This window comes from Ipomoea triloba, chromosome 4 (assembly GCF_003576645.1).
Source record: "Ipomoea triloba cultivar NCNSP0323 chromosome 4, ASM357664v1".
NCBI lineage: Eukaryota > Viridiplantae > Streptophyta > Magnoliopsida > Solanales > Convolvulaceae > Ipomoea > Ipomoea triloba.
The window spans coordinates 8887252-8907876 of NC_044919.1; the positions used below are offsets into that span (position 1 = coordinate 8887252).

The 20625-nt window shown below is 33.0% G+C and overlaps 3 protein-coding genes across 3 annotated transcripts; all 3 read right to left on the reverse strand.

The window, feature by feature from the left end:
• Positions 1 to 358: 358 nt before the first annotated feature.
• LOC116017816 lies at positions 359 to 3816 on the reverse strand. The gene is made up of 2 exons (XM_031258460.1): positions 3168 to 3816; positions 359 to 626 (listed from the first exon to the last, which is right to left on the reverse strand). The coding sequence occupies exons 1-2, from the start codon at positions 3762 to 3764 to the stop codon at positions 555 to 557; spliced, it is 669 nt and encodes a 222-aa protein (XP_031114320.1). The 5' UTR covers positions 3765 to 3816; the 3' UTR covers positions 359 to 554.
• An 8109-nt stretch (positions 3817 to 11925) lies between these two features.
• Positions 11926 to 13806, reverse strand: LOC116017700. The gene is made up of 2 exons (XM_031258324.1): positions 13213 to 13806; positions 11926 to 12161 (listed from the first exon to the last, which is right to left on the reverse strand). Exons 1-2 carry the CDS (start codon positions 13741 to 13743, stop codon positions 12087 to 12089), a joined length of 606 nt encoding a protein of 201 aa, XP_031114184.1. The 5' UTR covers positions 13744 to 13806; the 3' UTR covers positions 11926 to 12086.
• Positions 13807 to 16633: 2827 nt separating this feature from the next.
• On the reverse strand, positions 16634 to 19825 carry LOC116017407. The gene is made up of 2 exons (XM_031257990.1): positions 18875 to 19825; positions 16634 to 16816 (listed from the first exon to the last, which is right to left on the reverse strand). The coding sequence occupies exons 1-2, from the start codon at positions 19763 to 19765 to the stop codon at positions 16745 to 16747; spliced, it is 963 nt and encodes a 320-aa protein (XP_031113850.1). The 5' UTR covers positions 19766 to 19825; the 3' UTR covers positions 16634 to 16744.
• Between the last annotated feature and the right edge of the window lie 800 nt (positions 19826 to 20625).

The following is a 20625-nucleotide window of genomic DNA, read 5'->3' on the forward strand; positions in this document are numbered from 1 at the left end:
AATCTCAACATCTAAAGTTAATACGCGTATTAAATAGTTGTTGCCATTCATAACAAGCAACAAATATTTTTTTATGATGGGTTCACATAGCCTTAAAACAAAATAAAGCAAGTGGTGACGCCAAAAACAAATTTACTACTATATAGTATATACAACACCATATAAAATGCATAGTATTTAAAAATATTTTTAAAAAACCTTAGAGTACCACACCTTTAATCCCATGTTTTTATTATACCAAATACTAATATTACAATAACCATTTAATTTATAACAAGTTATATTTCAAATTAAAAGGCCCAAAACTCTTTTATATTAAGCAAAACTAAATTCATTAAATCAACAAAAGCAAGCAAAGTGATAATCAACAAAAGCAAGCAAAGTGATAATACAAAAGCAAGCGAAGTGAAAATGAAATAGAAATATCAACCTTACAATTACTTCTCACAATATCTGGAGAAAGAATTGCACTATTTAAAGAAGTAGAACTTATAAATATGTAAATTAAATATTAATTTTAGTAATACATAAATCCATAGAGGTTTTGACGTTGATTACATGATGGTGCATGCATTCCCCATGGCAAATGCAACCTGTACTGCTTGGAGGACAACACTCCATCTCTCCTGAAAATACAATAACAAATTAAAGTTTTAATTTCATCAACACATAATCAAAACAACTATATTCATTTTAAAGTTTAAAATAATACCAAAATTGTATTTTGAGTTTCTGATCTCTGAAAATCTTTATAAAACTACACATTATTTATTTTCGTCATGATCATAAAGGTTTCATTAATCTTCCAAGCATGGAGTGATAGAGAAAACTCATTCCTTCAAGTTAGTCACTAATTAAGAACACATTTGAGTATTCCTTTTTGTATAAATATTTTGTATAAACATTTGTTTGTAATATTATATCACTTAGTAAACATAAATATAATTAAAAAAAATTAACCAATTATTGGAAAGTGAAAATATTTTTCAAGAAATAAATCATTTTCTAAAATTTTTTTTTTCAAAAATATTTTTTGAGTTTTCAAATTGACCCTTATAATACATTACTTTTTGTGACAATATAATAAAATTTTATTATTATTTTTTTCAATTGCAATACAAACTTTTATTTAAGATCTATAGAAATATATAATACGGAATATATCATAAAACTTTTTGAAAGAAAATTACAATATAATATAAATAATAAAGTATTAATAGAAGTCACAAAAAGTTTGTAAGAGTTTATTGAATTTAGAGTTTAAAAGGATTTTTGTAGTCTTTTAAAATAAAGAAGTTTATAAAATTCATTAAATAAAGTATATAAAACTTTGTGTGGTATATGATTTTTAGTCTCTACCAATTTTTTTTCTCTTAAACTTTACAATCTTCCTCTAAAAACTTGAAATAATATTATTTTTAATTTATTATTGCTTGTATATTTTAATTTTTTTAATTTTTTTTCTAAGAACTTTTTATCCCTAACTTCTAAATTTTCTTTACGAACTTTTCCTCATAACTTCTAAATATTCTCTAAGAACTTTTTCTCCCTAAATACATGAACAAATCAAATTTATCAAAATTTTCATCTATTACCGTCAAATTTTACTAATATGTTTCATAATATTCATATAAATATTTGTATATTTTGAATTTTATTCTTTTTATGTTTATATTTGTAATATTTTTGTTTTTAACAACAGACTACTACAAATAGCGAACTACTGTTCGCAACAACAATTTGGGGCTGCAAATAGTAGCACCTTGTTGCTATTCAAAGTCCCAAATTGCTACTACAAATTATAGCTCTTTGTTTGATGCCTAGCAGTATGCCAGTATATCAAGTATAATTTATATATATATATATATATATATATATATATATTATTAATATTGTATATATTTTTTATTTTATGCAACTAGTAGTTATATTATAAATATTTTATTTGAACAATTCTATTACTATAAATTTTAGTATTCAATATTATATTGTTATGAATTTCTTATGATTCTTTTTTTGTTGATGCTTATTAATACTATAAGTAATTAGCATATAAGTCTCACCATACTATGGATAAAAATAATAATGTTAAAAATGTTGATTTGGGTGAAGAACTATACAATTAGAAGAATTTTATGATATATTATAACGTGTTTTTTATAAGAAACAAATTATAAATGATAAGAATCGAAATCATTAAAAGTTTGTAAGGATGTATTCAATTTAAAATTCCAATGACTTTTGTACACTTTTTAAATAAAAAAGTTGATAAAAGTTTATGAATATTTTTTACATAGACTTAGTCTTATTACAAATTTTTAAAAAGTTTTGAACATCTCTATAAACTTCAATAAAAGTTTATTAAAATCTATCATTTTAAAAATTTTACAAAAGTCATGATTGAATACACCCCCTAAATTTTTTTAACAAGTGGTTGAGGACAAATTTTTTTTAACAAGTGGTCGAGGACAATAAGAACCTCGGCGCAACATGCACGCTGACATTTTTTTTTAATTTAGTTTTTTGAGAAAAGAAATTATACCAAACAACTAATTTACGAAACACCTTTCTACAATCAGTGAATGTTATCGACCAATTATATCAAACAAGGTAGTTAATAATAATAAAAATAATAATAATAATAATATTATATTATTATTATTATTATTATTTTGGTAAATAGCTAACCGCCATTTACCAAGCAGGGGTCGTTATTATTATTATTATTATTATTATTATTATTATTTTGTTAAAAAGTGTTATGTAGGAAATATTACGAAAATATTACTTTGAAACTTAATTTTTCATTCACTCCTTATCGGTTTTGAAGATAAAATATATGAATTTCTTTGTCTCACTTTAGAGAACTCAAATCCACTTTAACTCAATTCAAATCGAAAGTAGATCCTCACATATATTTGCACTACAAAACTGCCTCTTAAAATGTCAATTTGTACTATTTTTCGAACATATCACACGTTCCGTGACACGTCTACTCTTCTTTACACGTACTGAAAATCGCATAAAAACATTCACAAACGTAACCTAACCTAAAACCTAGTTAATCTGTCCCAGATCGAAAATTTGGTGCACCAAGAATGAATAACCCAACCAGTAACAACGAAATTTCAAATAATGAGGCAGGTTGTGAGCATCGGACTACTTACATATTTATTAGATGGTCGAACAACGGCAGTGCTAGTGTTGTTGTTTGGAGGAGTCGCAGCAGGGGCCAACGACCCAACATCTGTAGAAGTGGAAGCTTGAGATGTGTTGTTGGTATTATTCAAGCTTGAACTTCTCTTAGCGTCCAATAGAGTATAATTATCCAAGAATACGGCAGGCTTCCCTCGGTGTTTATGCCCAGAGGACCTCCGATTCTCATAACAACCAATGCACAGATTAAACTGCGTATGAAGGTCGGCATGGCAATCAACGCAGGTGAAATACGTGGCCGGAATGAATTTCCCGCACCCATCACAGCTGGGCCTCTTGCTCTCATAAATATAAAGGAGCGTCATGAATTCCCAGAAATCTAACGTCCCGTTACCGTCGATGTCCAGCTCATTGAAGAGGATCCGGCAGTTGTCCCTGTCGCGGTCTTTGTCGACGCTATGTTGGGTCAACAAGCTTATAAACTCGTCTTTGTCGATGCGGCCGTCTACGTTGGTGTCGACGATGTAGAACAAATCTTGGAGTCCGGCTTGGAGCTCCGACGAGCCGGCTAGGTAGTAAGCTTTGGCTATTTGTTGGAGGTGATCCATCCGATCCGGTCGGCCTAGATTCTTTAATTTGCCTTGCGTACTTTGATGCAGGCAGGCTTCACCAAGCTAAGCAATATTAAAGCTTGCTAGATTTTATAGGAAAATGGTAGATGTAGTTCAACATGTATGTACTCATGTATACAACTTGTCAAGTTGCGTGAAGAAATGCACACAAGTGAATTTCAAGGCAACGTGGCAAATTGTGTTAATATATACGGAGTATATATAAAACTTGTCACGTTGCAAGAAGAAATGCGCAAGTGAATTGCAAGATAACGTGAGGCAACGTGACAAATTCTCTCTCTCAGCTCTCTCCCTAGGAAAAATGACACTTTTTCCCCCTATGTTATGTGCTTATAGCACTTTTTCTCCCTGTGTTATTAAAGTGGCAGTTTTCCCCGTGAGTTATTTTTAAAGTGGTAGTTTTCTACTCTGTAATGTTAAATTGACATTTTTGCCCTTAAAAATAACTATTACATTTATTTTTATTCTCCAACCAATTATTACTAATATGTATGGAAGATCACAGTTCGATACGAACCTAATCGAACACGGTAGCAATTGAACTTAAATAGTATAGATGATTATGATTAGATTCAGAACCGAAAAAATAAAATAAAATAATTTTTGAAGTTAGACTATTTTTAAATAAGAAATAAAATTATAAAAATAAATAAATAAATAAGTTTGGATTGGCGGTTCAAAATCGAAATTGGAACCGAACCGTACCGATTTATCAAAATAAGTGTTTGATCATTTTCACTATATATGACTGTGGTTAAGTTCCGGTTCACGGTTCAACAATTATTTAATTTTATTTTTTCGGTTCTGAATCGTAACCAGAACCTCCATACTATTTCGGTATGATTGCTACAGTGTTTGGTTAGGTTCGAATCGAATCGTGATCATCCATATATATAAGTAATAATTTGTTGGAGAAGAATAATAAATGAAATAATTATTTTTAAGGGTAACAATGTCAATTTAACATTTCAGGGATAAAAGCTGCCACTGTAATAACACAGGGGGAAAAAGTGCTATATGCACATAACATAGGGGGAAAAAGTGCCATTTTCCATATATATATATATATATATTTCTATTCATATGCGGCCTATTGCTCCGGTGCAGTCGTTCATACATTTAACTGTGTTGTAGAATGATGTGTTTTAATCAATCTTCTGGTGCATTTTCATACGTAGAATGGTGTGTAACTATGTTGTGGAATGTTGTGTTTTAATTCGTCCTCTGGTGCGTTTTAGTACGTAGAATGATGTGTATTTTAACACATGTTTTCTAATAAGTGTAATAATACACATTTATAATCTGGCGACTGGAATGGAGATTTTCAATAAGTGGAATCGTGCATTTCAACACACATTGTGGTGCACTTTAATACGTAGAATGATGCATATTTTAGCACATGTTTTCTAATATGTGTAAATAGTGCATGTTCATAACCTGACATGAGGCACGTTGTGATTCATTTTAATACGTAAAATGATGCGTTTTATTACGTATGTTGATGAATTTTAAGTTAATAGGTGCATTTGGTTATAGTGTGAAATTGTATGTTTTATTGTTTCTCTGGTGCATTTTAGTACATAGAATGTTCTGTTTTGTAACATATATATTGCGCATTGATTTGATGACTTGATCTAATCTAATGGCTGAAGAAAGGCCGCACGGCCACACCTAATGACCCGACCGCAGATGAACATCTCTCTCTCTCTCTCTCTCTCTCTATATATATATATATATATATATACACACACACACACACACACACACTAGTTTTTCTAATGCGTCATGCGCAAAAAATAGGTGCCAGATATTAATATTTTATATTAAAAATTTAAATTTATTTAGATTTTAGATATTTAAATTATTGTAAATAATAATGTAAAATATTTTTATAAATTTTATATTTATATTTTAAGAAATAACTCTAATATATAATGTGTATATTATTATTATTATTATTATTATTATTATTATTATTATTATTATTATTATTATTGAAGAAAATAAGAAAATATATAATGGATGCATGTGCATGGTAACAATATTGAAAAAGATAACGGAAGTTATAACGGTAGGGGTATGTTTGTCTAATATATTGTAAAGTACAACTTTTATAGCATAATGTACAAAAAAAGAACTTAACGGAAAAAACAGACATAAATGAAGTGTATAACTTTTATTCACACTTATTATGTTTTTAGATATATATATAAATATATAGTGATCAAATGAGACGATATATATATATATATATACATGAAATCATGAATGCACATAATCTAAATTTCAGCAACATAATCTACCCTGAAGTAGTTTGTGTGCATCCATGTACAAGTCCGCACGGTCTTACAAGGGTGGTGATCTCATTGAAATATCATCCTATATGCCAAAGCCGTAGGATGAGCTGAGATCAAACAGATGGAAATCAATGAAGGGGAGAAAATATGCGGTGGCAATTTCATAATTTTCTGTATCATGTATATTTTGACGATGCACTACGTGCTAGTGCATGGTGTATTAATGAGCGCTCTGTGGTGTACTTTTGAGTGATATGTGGTGCACTTAATATTGCACCACTCAATGGTCTATTGAATCCACGACATTTTCTTCCTTTTTGGTGGTGCACCACAATTAACTCATAAGTGCACCACACACCAGCACTTAATGCACCATCGAAGTATACAAGTGTAATTTTGTGGTGCCTAAATGCTAGTATATGGTGCACTTATGAGTGCCACGTAGTGCACTTTTGAATGATATGTGGTGCACTTAGTATTGCACTACTCAACAGGTTTATTAAACCCATCGCGTTTATTTCCTTTTTAGTGGTGCACCACAAATCAGTTATAAGTTCACCACACATTTGCACTTAATGCACCATCGTAATATACATGGTGCAAAAAATTACAATTTGTCACATTGCAAAAAGAAATGCACAAGTGAAGTGCATGGCAACCAAGACACACACAATATAATTTGATCAATAATGCTATCTCGTTCTAACCTTTCGAAGTCGTGGATGAATTTCTTTTAAAATTCATTTTGTCTCTCTCTCTCTGTATATATATATATATATAGTTAGGATCATATCAGATCACTTGTTTAGGTAAGATCGTGAGATCAGATCTTGTGCATCCATTTAATAATTTAATGGTCTAGATTGATTTAAGATGCTAAGTTGAAGTGTGTGCGAACGGTAATAAAATGTATGCGAATGATAATTAAGTGTGTGCGGACGGTGATTAAATGTGTGCGAACGGTGATTGATGTACAAGATTTGATCTCAAAATTTTTTAATGGTCTAGATTGATTAAGGTTCCAAGTTGAAGTGTGTGCGGACGGTGATAAAATGTGTGCGAACGAAGTGTGTGTATGTCAATCAATCTAGACCATTAAAAAGTATTACATAGATGCACAAGATGTGATTCACGATCTTACCTAAGCAAGTGGTTGTTTAGGTAAGATATTGAGATTAGATCTTGTGCATCCATGCGCGCGCGCGCGCACACACACAGAATAAGATGCAAAAGAGTTCCCACGTAAGGATAGATGCCAATCGGGCTAGAACCGATGAGCTGGCCCGATAAAATTGAAACCGATAGAGCTATGGCCCGAACGAGTTAATCCGATAAAAATATTAGCCTGATAAGCTCGAAATCAATAAGCCCAATGGTCCGATAGGACTAGCCCTATAACCCAAACTATTGAAAACTATTCTTTATTATAGAAATGATGTGAAACATTACATGCATACATGGAATTCATATGTGAGTTCATCTTTAGTATTTTTTTATTTCATTTTTAATAAGATTTTAATTAATATACTACAATATAAATTATTTTTATAATAATAAATAATGAAAAGTTAAAGCAAGTCACTGAGACTCAATCTCATGACCTCCCATACGAGAGAATCACCACATGTCTTCTGAGCACAAGGTGCTTGGCTACTGTAAATATTATATTATAGTGTAACTGTCTAAGTATATTAATTATTTTTAGTTAGAATTTAGAAAGGCCGGTTTAGATTAATTGAATTATGTATAACTTTATATTTATTAGTGTACATGTCCTAGCTTGAAATATACTTATTTAATTTATTTAACATTGATATAATTTATATGTAATATTTTTATTTTTACTTTATAATTATAATATTACTAGTATTTTATCCGTGCGATGCACGGAAAAAAATTGTTATTATAAATTTAAATGAAAATATATTAAAATGTACAATATAATAATATAGTTGAATTTTCATATATTTGGTCAAGTATCTATTACCATAGAATACAAAATTAAAATTTGTTATGATTAATATAATCTCTAATCATGAACATATTTAGATAAATTTATAGAGAAAAATTTACATAATTAAATTGAATTTTTCGTAATCGTATTTCATATATATTATTACAATTCTAACAATATGAATAATAACTAAGAAAATTATACTTTGAATTTTTTTTTTTAAAAAAAGTAAATTTTAAATTTTGTATATTTGATTTTAAACTCTGATCAAACGCATTTTCTTATATGATTGTGTAATACAATGTATATACAAATAATATTTATTAAAAAAAAATATGTCGTGGCAATTTGGTAATTTTCGCATCTAGATCATATTTAAGGTGTGTGGTTTTCCTTCTTAAGGTGCGTGATTTTTGTGCTTAAGGTGCGTGGGTTGTGTGTTTAAGGTGAGTAGTTCTTGAAACTTAAGGTGCGTGGTTTTTGTACTTAAGGTGCGTGATTTTTGTGCGTGCATGATTGTTTTGCTTAAAGTGAGTAGTTGTTGAAACTTAAGCTGAGTCAACCTGAAGTTTAAGTGCATTTTTTTCTTAACGTGCGTAGTTTGTGTGCTTAAAGTGCGTCAGTTGTTGAAACTTAAGTTGCGTCAGTGGTTGAATAAACTTAAGGCGCATCAATGGTTGAAACTTAAGGTGCGTTGGCCTAAGGCTTTAGATGCGTGATTTTTCTTTCATAAGGTGCGTTGTTTCCTTTGTTAATGTGTGTCAGTCTAAAACTTTAAGGCACTTTTTTTTTTTTTTTTTTTTGCAGTTCAAAACACAATCAATATTCTTTATAAGATTTTCTGTACAAAGTCATATTTATGTTAATCTAACTTAAGTTGGTAGATTAGAAGTTTAAGGTGCATTAGCTTAGAATTTTTTTAAATATCATTGATCACCGCACAACCGCACAGGAATCTTTAACTGCACCTGAACCCTTCCATATATATATATATATATATATATATACACACATAGACACACACAAGTAATATAACTTAACAAATTTCAAGAACACATGCACAAATAAATTACAGGGCTAAAGAGTCGGGGACTCTCGGTGTTTAATTTTGCGGATACCCAAGAAATACTCAAGTCTTCCATAAATAAATATACTGGCATGCTATCGGGTATCCTGGCCGTAGTTGGCTATAATATAATTCTATAAAGTCGTCTTTGAACTTTGGTCTTTGGCATTATGCGCTGCAGTCTTCTTTGGTTACCGCAATTATTGATACATATGTACAGTTTGGCAAGTTGCAAGAACATAGGCTTAGACACTTAGTCAAGCATATTCCTTAGTCCTTTTTTAATTATTATTATTATTATTTTATTATTATTATTATTGATACATATGTACAATTTGGCAAGTTGCAAGAACATAGGCTTAGTCAAGCATATGCCATAGTCCTTTTTTTTTTAATTTTTTTTAATAATAATAATAATAATTATAATAATAATAATTATTATTACTATTGTTATTAGTATGGTACTAATTTTCTTTTTCTAATATCCTTATCTTCATACCTATTTGTAGTATGCTCACTGCCAATGCTTAACTCAGTCTCATACTCTCATGGTCGCTACCACTAGTTAAATGGTTACTACTACTAGTAAACTCAGTCCCATGGTCACTGTTATAGTCACTCCCAAGTCTAGAATTTGCCTCAACTTCATTCCCCCTAATTCTGCCTCATCTTCAGTTCCACCTTGCTCACCCCCTAATTCTGCTGCCTCAGCTTCACTCCCCCTTTCTCACCCCCTAATTCTACCTCAGCTTCAGTACCCCATGCTCAACTCCTAATTCTGCCTCAACTTCATTCCCCTTAGGCCTAGGTAAACATAAACCAACCACTTCAGGCTCATCTACCTCATGTTCAACATAAATAATCTCACACATTTTATTTTGACGAGCGGCAATATGAGCTAAGTGTAGACTACTAGCATCATTATTATGTAATAGTGTTAAAGCTATAAAGGGTTTATAGGTCAACTTATAAGTGAGGCTATTTTCCCATATCTTTGATCTGCTATATACTTCACTAAATGGGGATAACATATTAAGTCCAGGTCCAAACGCACTATCTCAAACTCACCATTCAAATATTTGAACCTAACCTTTTGCACGAAATTACAACCACGATGAATTATTAATTCCACAATTGCATGCATGATGACAAACACAAATTCAAGGCACATTTTAAACATAAAAGCAACAACACACTGTCTTCAAAAAAAAAAAGAAGAAGAAGAAGAAGCAACAACACACTTTATCACTTTATACAAAACAACTGTCAAAAATCATGCAAATATGAGTGCAGGACCACACTTTATACAAACATATACAAATAAAAAAGGCAGCATAGCAAGACCCCGCTACATCAAAATCATAAAAATATAAGCATCCCAACAGAAACACATCACAACATATTCACATATATATCCATTAACGCAACAGTATAACAAATTCTGACCCTACACTATTCAGATATATTATTCTACATACCTTAGTCGTCTTCTTCGTACACTATCCCTCGGCCTTCCAGTCACTTTTCCTTTCGTCCACTGTCAACGTTTGTTAGATTATACGATTTGGGATGTTGGGATGTCGAGATGTCGCCGACGGTAGTCAGATTAGGGATTTAGGGGTTGTTATGCCGTGGACCCAGGTCCACCTTGCAAGGTGGACCTGGGTCTACATTCACATACACTATACTCTACATTCACACTTTGTAAACTCCACATTCACACATTACAGGATTATATGATACTCTACATTCACACTTTGTAAACTCCACATTCACACATTACAGGATTATATGTTTAGTAACTATATTACCATTGTTATGCATTCACACATTCAAAACTCTATATTCACAGGTCCTATACTCCACATTCACAACTTGAAAACTCCACATTCACACATTACAGGGCTACAAGTTACTAGAACTTCTTAACTCTATTACAGATTCACATATGCATAACTCTAAATTCATGATTTCTATACTCCATATTCACAAATTGAAACCTCCACATTCGTACATTTCTGGGCAACTCTACATTCACACAACCATAAATCTACATTCACGATTTCTATACTCTACTATCACACTTTGAAACCTCTACATTCACACATTTTTGGACAACTCTATATTCTATGTTTACTAATTTATTTATTTTTTTTAAAAAAAAAGAGACAAAAACGACGTAGTTTTGGACCCAGGTCCACCTTGTAAGGTGGACCTGGGTCCACATTGCAAGGTGGACCTGGTCCATAGCATAATTTGCCGGGATTTAGGGTTTGGGTTTGGGGAATTTTGTGTTGCAGCCCGATTTACACTCCTTCGTTCAATTAGGAATTAGAATTAGGACTTTTCTTTATGTTTATTCAAGCGAAACGATGAAATGGCTACCAACTCATACTTTATTAATTATTTAAACACGTCATAACAAAACACCTCCACACCAGCATATTACTACCTATAACTTGAATGCAACCTGTAAAATATTCTAGGCGAATAAAAAATTAATGGTTTGTGAATCGAAATATCTGAAAGGTCATAATAAGGCATGAAGAATCGGTTATAGTTTATAGTGCGAGATGACACTTTAACCTATATTCAATAATATAAATATTGAGGACGGGTATTGGAAAAACAATATAATTTCCAATTAATAATTAAATGAGTGATAAAATTATAAGAACTATTCATCTGTAGTCACTCTCACTCCCCAACACATATTCATTAATGTTATTTCAAATAATATAGATATATAATTCCATATTGATTAGTGTGCTTGTGGTCGTGCCGGAGTGGTTATTGGGCATGACTAGAAATCATGTATGCTTTGCCCGCGTAGATTCAATTCATTTTTTCTATCACAAGATAAAAGACATTATATCCAAAGTTGTTACATTAGAAAGTTTAATTCAGAAAGTAGAATCTGAGATTCTGCATATTAAAACTCTTCTAATAATACTTAAAATCCATAGACTTTTTGACATTGATTACATGATGGTACAAGAATCCCCCAGCGTCATAAGTGCGATCTGAAGTGCTTGGAGGGCAATTTTCCATCTCTCCTGAAAATACAACAACAACGTAACTTAACACATGAGAACCAATTTTAAGTAGGGATGTCAATCGGATCAGTTTGTTTAATTTCAGGCCAACTCTGATCTGTCGGGTTGTCAAACTTATTAGTTTATGCTAAAGTTTTTTTTTTTTTTTTTTTTTTTTGTCGAGTTTAAAATTATTGGTCCTAACCCTAGCTAAAATCTCGAGTTGTTAGGCTTATCGGACGGGCTCTACTAAAATTTTTGATATTTACAAATTCACCTTCTAAACTTTTATTTTTAATAAACTATCGCATTCACACTAATTAATACTCCGTATAAACTTATACATCATTCAATCAATCTAAATCTCCATTTCCAAATCCAACTAAAAATAATTAATATATTTACACTATAATATAATAATTATAATAACTTTTTTTTTTAAATTTTCATTATTCATTTTCATAAAAATATTTTATTATGCAATTAAAAGTTTATTTAAAAATTTAATAAAAAATTACTAAAGATGAGCTATTATATAAATTCCCTATATATTTTGTTCTACATCACTTATAAAACAAATAATAGCCTTAAGTGACACACGCTATCAGGCTAACCCACTAAATTTTGACCTAACCCGTTTGGACTGGCAAATTATTGTGTGGACCATGAATATAAAATACATTTTTATTATACTAAAAGTACATTATTTTTGTACTGAAAGTACATTATTTCATAGTATATATGAAATAATGTACCTTCAGTACAAAAATAATATACTCTAAAATAATGTACTTTATGTATAAAAATAACATACTTTTAGTATAATAAAAATGTACCTTATATTCATGGTCCACATAACTGTGTGGACCATGGTCCATGCAATAATGATTGGTTTATACTATTGGACTTATGGATTCCAGGCTTAATTATTGGGCTGAAGTTTTATCCAACTAATTCTTTTGTCCTAACCTTAAAATTTTCTGAGCTTATCGCAGTCAGCTCATTAATTTCACGCTAAGATTAACATCTCAAGTCTGAGGTTACATTGTGAGGAGTAGTGTAGTGTACTTACATATTTAGCTCCCGGAACAGTACGGATGTCCCTGCTGTGTGATTCATGGGTAGATGTTGTATTGTTGGTATTCATGCTGCAGCCGCCTGAACTTTTCTTAGCGTGGAATAACTGGGCATAATTATCCAGGAACCGGGCGGGCTGCCCTGGGTGGTCATGGCTATACCTCCGATTCCGATAACAAGAAATGCAGAGGTTAACGGCGTGGCAGTGAGCGCAGGTGAAATAGGTGGTCGGAATGAAACTCCCACAGCAGTCACAGAACGGCCTCCCGCTCCGAACAATATAGAGGAGCGTGAGGACTTCGGAGAAATCTAAGGAGCCGTCACGGTCGGTGTCGATCAAAGAGAAGAAGCTCGGGTTGCTCATGCGGTGGTGCCCTTCTTCTCTCATGAAGGATATGAACTCGGTTTTGTTTATGCGGCCATTTCTGTCGGTGTCTAGGGTTTTGAAGAAGTCCTGGACTTTGGATTGGATCTCCGACTCGCTGGCTTCGTAGTAAGCTTCCGCTATCTGCCGGAGATGATCCATCCTATCCTAGCAGATTTAGTACACTACGTTTTCCGGCCTGGATTACTTCACTGATCTGAGCTACAATAACTGGGTATGTAGTGGGTTTGAGGGCAACTTTTGGATTATATATAGGAGAAAGATATATCTGGGTCGAAGCGTGAGGGTCATTAGAGTTGAGGATTCAACTTTCTGTAGAAGATATGAGAAAATGATTCTCTTAAAAAGCAAAGACTAATACTTGGTATTAATTTCCCATCATGGTTAATCATTTAGTTTTTAGGAATATTTTTGTACCTATAGTAGAACTAAAATGTGAATGTTTTTTTTTTAATTTAATATCAAAATACATCTTTAATTATTAATTTTTTTTTAGAACATCCCATTGAGATTCTTTTGCCTAGTTTCTCATGCATGCATGTAATAAAAATGCTGATTTGAAAGAGAGAGGGAGAGGAGAGAAAATTCGATCTAACACATATCTAGGTCTAAGTTTTTGTCAGACAAATGAAGAAAGCGAAAAGAAAAAAGCTAGTTTCATAGGTCACTGAGCACAAATGCCCAATATAAGTGAATTTCACATGCATGTGAGACAGGTTAGAATGATCGCTAGTTGACGACCACTTTAATTTTTAAGATTTTTAATTTGTCTTGAATCATTATTCCTCACATGACACAAAAACTATATATAAAAAACTCAAATATCAGTGATCTTAGCTTGCTATTATAAGTGCCCAAATAACACTAAGGGTGTGTTTGATTGGTGGGTTTAGGCATAAGGAATGAGTATGAAAGTGATTGTTTGTGTTTGGTTGATAGGTTTTGTGAATGCTACTATGGGTTTGGAATACCCCATTAATGACAAAACTCATACCCTTATCAAATAAGGGTTTCATCCCCCTTCCTCCTTTCTTCCTCAACTATTAATAATCATTCCCATTCCACTCAATTACCAAACATGTTAAATACTTTCATCAAAACCCATTACTATTACCAAGTATTTGATACCCATTCCGATTCCGATTCCCGGTGCGTTCCAAACGCACCCTAAGTTTTTAATCATTGATAGATGCATATATATGTATACAACTTCACAAGTTGCAAAAATACACACACAAGCAAGTGATTGAGTTGCGTGGATGTAACTAATACAAGTTGAAAGTGATTGGCTCAAGATACAAGGGTCAACACTTAGGGTGTGTTTGGTTGGGGGGTTTAGGGCATAAGGTATGGGTATCAAAGTGATTGTTAATGTTTGGTTGATAGGTTTTGTGAATGTTACTATGGGTTTGGAATACCCCATTAATGGCAAAACCCATACCCTTATTAAATAAGGGTTTCATCTTCCTTCATCATTTCTTCCCCAACTATTAATAATCATTCCCATTCCACCCAACTACCAAACATGCTAAATACTTTCACCAAAACCCATTACCCTTACCAAGTATTTGATACCCATTCCGATTTCGATTCCCATGTGCGAACCAAACGCACCCTTAGTCTTTTGCAGATGCCCAAGAAATACTCACTACCCTTCCATTAACTTGATGCATACGTTCGACTACATCCCCACGCACAAGTTGAAACAAATATCATAATGTGCTAACAATGTACCGACATTGCAAAATATGTTCATTCTCAAAAAGTTTCAAGAACATAATTCAATATGTCTCAAACTATTGTTCATTATTTTTAATTGAAAGATTTTTTTTTAAGTTTTATTTATTTTCAGAGTGATGACCGGCCTTGGGGGTCAAATTCGTGCTCTTCTTATAAATCAACTTCCAAACCATAAGTTTCAGTTTCGAAATTACCAATTTGGTCCCGAATAAATAAATGTTAATTAATGACTAAACAAATGGAGGACTAAATTGATTAAGATTTTTAAAATTGAGGACTTAATAAGCCAAAAATATAGTTGATGGGGGAAGGATTAAGATTCGGGACCTAATACTCGGAAGGAGGAAGGGAACGACCGATGAGTAAGACAAGGAATTCATGAGGAAGGAGGGCGAGCTTGAAGGATTTGATAGGGCCGGAAGGTGGCCTACCACAGGCCAGCTGGCGATCGGTCGGTTGGTTGCGGACTGTTTGTCGAGGTTATTCAGTGGAATGCTTGGTGGGACATATTCATGCTATTGAAACAATTAATTACCATGGAAAGGAAGACTGGTTAGGAGAGTCAACGGAAAGGAGGTGGTCTAACCGACCATGGAGCCGTGGTCGGGTCAGAGGGCTGAGGTTGAGGGGCAGTACGAATAAGGCGGTGTAAGGAAGGCGGCTTGGAAAGTTTCCTAAAGACAATGGCGGTTGGGCGCGGATTTCAAGCTGAAGATATAGAAAGAACATCAAAATAAATTAGGAAAGTTGCACAAATGTAATAAGGAAAGAAATCCTAAATTGTATATGGTAGTTTAGGGTTACCAAAGGGAAAATCCCTCCTAACTTGTATAAATAGGGGTGTAAGGCTCTGAGAAAGGTTAAGAAATTCATAATTCAAGAGAGCCTAAATGCTGCTCAAATTTAATATTGTTGATTTAAAATATATGTATTAATTAATCCAATATATATAATGTCTATATATTATTACCATTGAAGAATATAACTTTCATTCACGCTTATTAATTTTTAAATACAATCACTTAAATTAGTTTGGAGTCTAAAGCAAAACAATCAGATATATATATGTTGCTGTTTGCGATAATAAATTCAATATATCATATATCAAACATTTATTTCTCATAATAATGGTTTTTGTTTTTGTTTTTTCAATACAATGATATATTGTTATAAAAAAAATTATAAATATGTAAATATAATTATGCATTTCAGACTCTTTTTGTGTGTGTGTGTGTGTGACAAGAAGAACTTGTCGTGCTAGTCTACAAACTACACGTGAAATATAAATTGATTTGACAGAAAGAATGTTAACAGGAGAATCGATCGAACTCGTTATTATTGGTACGAAAGTTGCACTTTTAATACTCCATAGTACTCAAGCCCATAAGCGTTCTGACGTTGGTTACATGATGCTACAAGTATTCCCAATATTAAGTGCTAACTGAAATGCGTCAATGGCAAGTCTGCATTCCTCCTGAAATTACAATAACAAATTTAAACTTTAATCAACAACACAAGAAAAATAAGTGTGAATCAATAATAAAGTATTTTTCTTCTTTTTCTTTATTATTATTATTATTGTTGTTGTTGTTTTTTACATCTAAAGTTTCAAATAGTAAAAAAAGAGCAACTCAAAAAAATGAAAATCACACTAAAGCTGTACTTTTCTGGACTATGCCACCAATGGTAGATATAAATATAACATTAACATTAGGAAGTAGGAACCCCCCCCCCCCCCCCCCCCCCCCCCCCCCCCCCCCCCCCCCCCCCCCCCCCCCCCCCCCCCCCCCCCCCCCCCCCCCCCCCCCCCCCCCCCCCCCCCCCCCCCCCCCCCCCCCCCCCCCCCCCCCCCCCCCCCCCCCCCCCCCCCCNCAAAATGACATTTAGATCGATTATGTTCCTGTAGTTAATTACCTAGTTAATAATTTATGTATATGTAGTTATCATATTATGTGTCTTCAATTTATTTATGATACATAATTTATTAAATGTAGGCACATATTTTTTTTGGTAATTAATGTAGGCACATAATATGTTAGTTGTAAACACATAATCTGAATGTTATTTTAGACCAGAGTCTACAATGAAAGGTGGACATTGGTCCATGGTATACTTTGTCCCCCTTCCCTTGGCAAATTTTAGTGCATGTGGACCATGGTCCATGTAGCAATGTGGACTATGGTTTGAGCTCTATTTTAGTTTTATTTTCCATACATGCTAGTTTTATCATTGCAATGTTGAAATATCATTTTAATTTCAATTCATATATCTGCTATCCAGTTTTATTTTACATACACAATAAATTTATTATAGTAACACTAAAGTATCATTTTATATATCTGTTATTCAGTTTTATTTTATACATACAATAATTTCATTATAACAACACAAAACTATCATTTTAATATCACTACAGATTTATTTGATAATATATATCTCTATGAGCTTTGCTATTGAGTTTCATTTTATACACACAATAAGTTCACTATAACAACTCTAAAATATTATTTTTTTTGATTGCCTAAAATATCATTTTAATTGTATTAGACATGTCTAATACAATTATTTGTGGCATATCACCATGATCTACACAACTGTAGAGCTGTCGAAACTGGTCAGCGGGGCGGGCCAAGGCCCGCCATATGGCAGGGGCGGGCTAAAAAGCCCGTCAAAATACGGGCCTATGGAAGGTCGGCCCACCCCGCCCCACCTTAAGCTCGCGGGCCTTAGTGCGGGCCCGCCAAATTTAAAAATTTTAAATTTCAATAAAAAATTAATATTAAAAAAAATAATAAGTGTATACTAAAATAATTTGGATAGTTTAAACATATATTATTATTGCATTTATAATTTTTAAACATAATAATAACTATTAAATAATCAAATACATAATGTATTAATCTATAAGTAAATAATAAATCATTTTATTACAAGAAACTAATTTTTTTGAACTTGATTTTATATATATATTATTGGAGCATTTATTTTTTAATAATTTTTATTATTATACATTTGGCTGGCATGCCTGCCAAGCCTGCAAGTTAGGCAGGGCTGGCTAAAAACCCACCAAAATACGGGCCCAAAACATCAAATCCCGCCCAACCATTTTTGCAGGGCGGGAATGCGGGATGGGCTAAGCTCTTTTTTACGGCTCCACACAACTGTTTGGACCATAGTCTACTATATAACGACCGCCTTCCCTCACTAAATTTTTAGTTTATGTTAAAATTTCACCTTTGTTTTTCTTGTATTACCAATATATACACTTAAAATCACATCAAAATATTCATAAACTTAACCTAATCAATCTATGAACGAAAATTAGTCTGCGTATAATATAGACTTAAAGATGTCTTCTATAGTTAGGGGGACTTGTACTCAGGGCATCTAATGATCTAGGGAAGGAAAAAAAAAAAAAAAAAAAAACCTAACCAATCTGTCCCAGAAAATTAAATTGGTGCACCAACTAACCCAACCAGTAACAACGAAATTGCGAATAATGAGGCAGTTTGAGGTTGTGAGGAGTACTTACATAGTTAGCTGCTTGAACCATGTGAGTGTTGTTTGGTCTTGGTCTTGGTCTTTCATTGGCGTATGGTCTTGGCCTTGCATAATTTGCATTGGTAGTGTTGGGTCTTGCAGTGGTGTTGGGTCTTGCAGCAGTGGTGTTTGGTCTTACAGTAGTGGTGTTTGGTCTTGCAGTAGTGGTGTTTGAACTTGCAGTAGCAGTAGTGGTGTTTGGACTTGCAGTGGCTTTGTTTGGAGCCGCAATAATGGTGTTTGGTTTCGCAGGGGCCGACACAACCTCGTTTACATTATCAGTAGTGGTGTTTGGTTTTGCAGTAGTGGTTTTTGGACTTGCAGGGGCCGACACAACCTCGTTTGCGTTATCAGTTTTGGTACTTGCAGGGGGCGACACAACAACGTTGTTTACAACAACAACATCATCATCAGTCTTGGAATTGAAGCCGCCTGATGATGAACTTTTCTTAGCCTCCAATAAAATATAATTATCCATGAATACAGCAGGCTGGTCACGGTGATGGTGCTTAGACCTCCGGTTCTCATAACAACGAATGCAGGCATTAACGGCCCCGCACTCCACGCAGGTGAAATACGTGGCCGGAATGAAGTCCCCACAACAATCACAGAACGGCCTCCCGCTCCGAACAATATAAAAGAGCGTCATGACTTCCCAGAAATCTAACGTGCCGTTACTGTCGGCGTCTAGCGCGTTGAAGAAGTTGGGGTTGGACAAACGGTGGAAGCCCTTTTCGTCGGTCATTAAGGATATGAACTCGTTTTGGTCGATGTGGCCGTCTCCGTCGCTGTCGAGGGCGTTGAAGAACTTGTGGGCTTCCGATTGGATCTCCGACGAGCTGGCTCGGTAGAAAGCTTCGGCTAACTGCCGGAGATGATCCATGGTATTGTATAGTAGTAGATCGATTTGCCTAAATATAATTTTCTTTGATGACTTCACGATTTCAAAGATTTATATTACACATGCAAGAAGTGCGTGGTTTTCAGACTTTCAGTGCAACTTGTTTATCATATATATCATAAGAACGCTACGTTACGATGACCAAATCCACGTATGAATATGTAGGATCAAATATCAAATTTGGTCCCATAGGTATTAACAAAATGATAACTTTACTCCACATGTTTAATTCCTACTAATTTTCATCTACGACTATTATTTTAATTTAGTACCAATTTTCATCAATGACTATTATTTTAGTGCCAAAATTTATCATGCTGGTCACCTCTTCATTACGTTTAATACATGTCGAAATCTAAAAATTTTAAGGGTATTTTGATCCTTTTCAAGTTAAGATCCAATTTGAGCATTAATAAAGAGATTTAAGTCCTATAAGATCGATCCTAATTCACAATTCTCCTCTAAATCCTATCTTAATTTGAGGAGAACTACAAATTGAGATCAATCTTATGGCTTAAATTCTTTTAATAATGCTCAAATTAGGATCTTAATTTAAAAAGGACAAAAATACCCTTCATAATTTCATATTTCAACATGTCTTAAACAAATAGGCGATTAGTGTGATAAATTTTGACACTAAAATAATAGCCATTGATGAAAATTGGTAGTAAAATAATAATATTTTGTGAATAAAAATTGGTAGAAATTGAATATGTAGATTAAAGCTTTTATTTTGTTAATACTTGGATTAAAATTGATATTTGCTCGAATATATAGGGACCGTAGGTTTCAATGGAGACATGCTTGCAGGTAAACACCAAAAAAAAAAAAAAAAAAAAAAA

Excerpts from the sequence above, each read along its gene's own strand:
- LOC116017816 (XM_031258460.1), bottom strand. The coding sequence starts at position 3,764 with ATGGATCACCTCCAACAAATAGCCAAAGCTTACTACCTAGCCGGCTCG. Across the intron at positions 627-3,167 it reads TTCGACCATCTAATAAATAT|GAGAGATGGAGTGTTGTCCT; the intron begins GTAAGTAGTCCG and ends TTGTATTTTCAG.
- LOC116017700 (XM_031258324.1), bottom strand. The coding sequence starts at position 13,743 with ATGGATCATCTCCGGCAGATAGCGGAAGCTTACTACGAAGCCAGCGAG. Across the intron at positions 12,162-13,212 it reads CTGTTCCGGGAGCTAAATAT|GAGAGATGGAAAATTGCCCT; the intron begins GTAAGTACACTA and ends TTGTATTTTCAG.
- LOC116017407 (XM_031257990.1), bottom strand. The coding sequence starts at position 19,765 with ATGGATCATCTCCGGCAGTTAGCCGAAGCTTTCTACCGAGCCAGCTCG. Across the intron at positions 16,817-18,874 it reads TGGTTCAAGCAGCTAACTAT|GAGGAATGCAGACTTGCCAT; the intron begins GTAAGTACTCCT and ends TTGTAATTTCAG.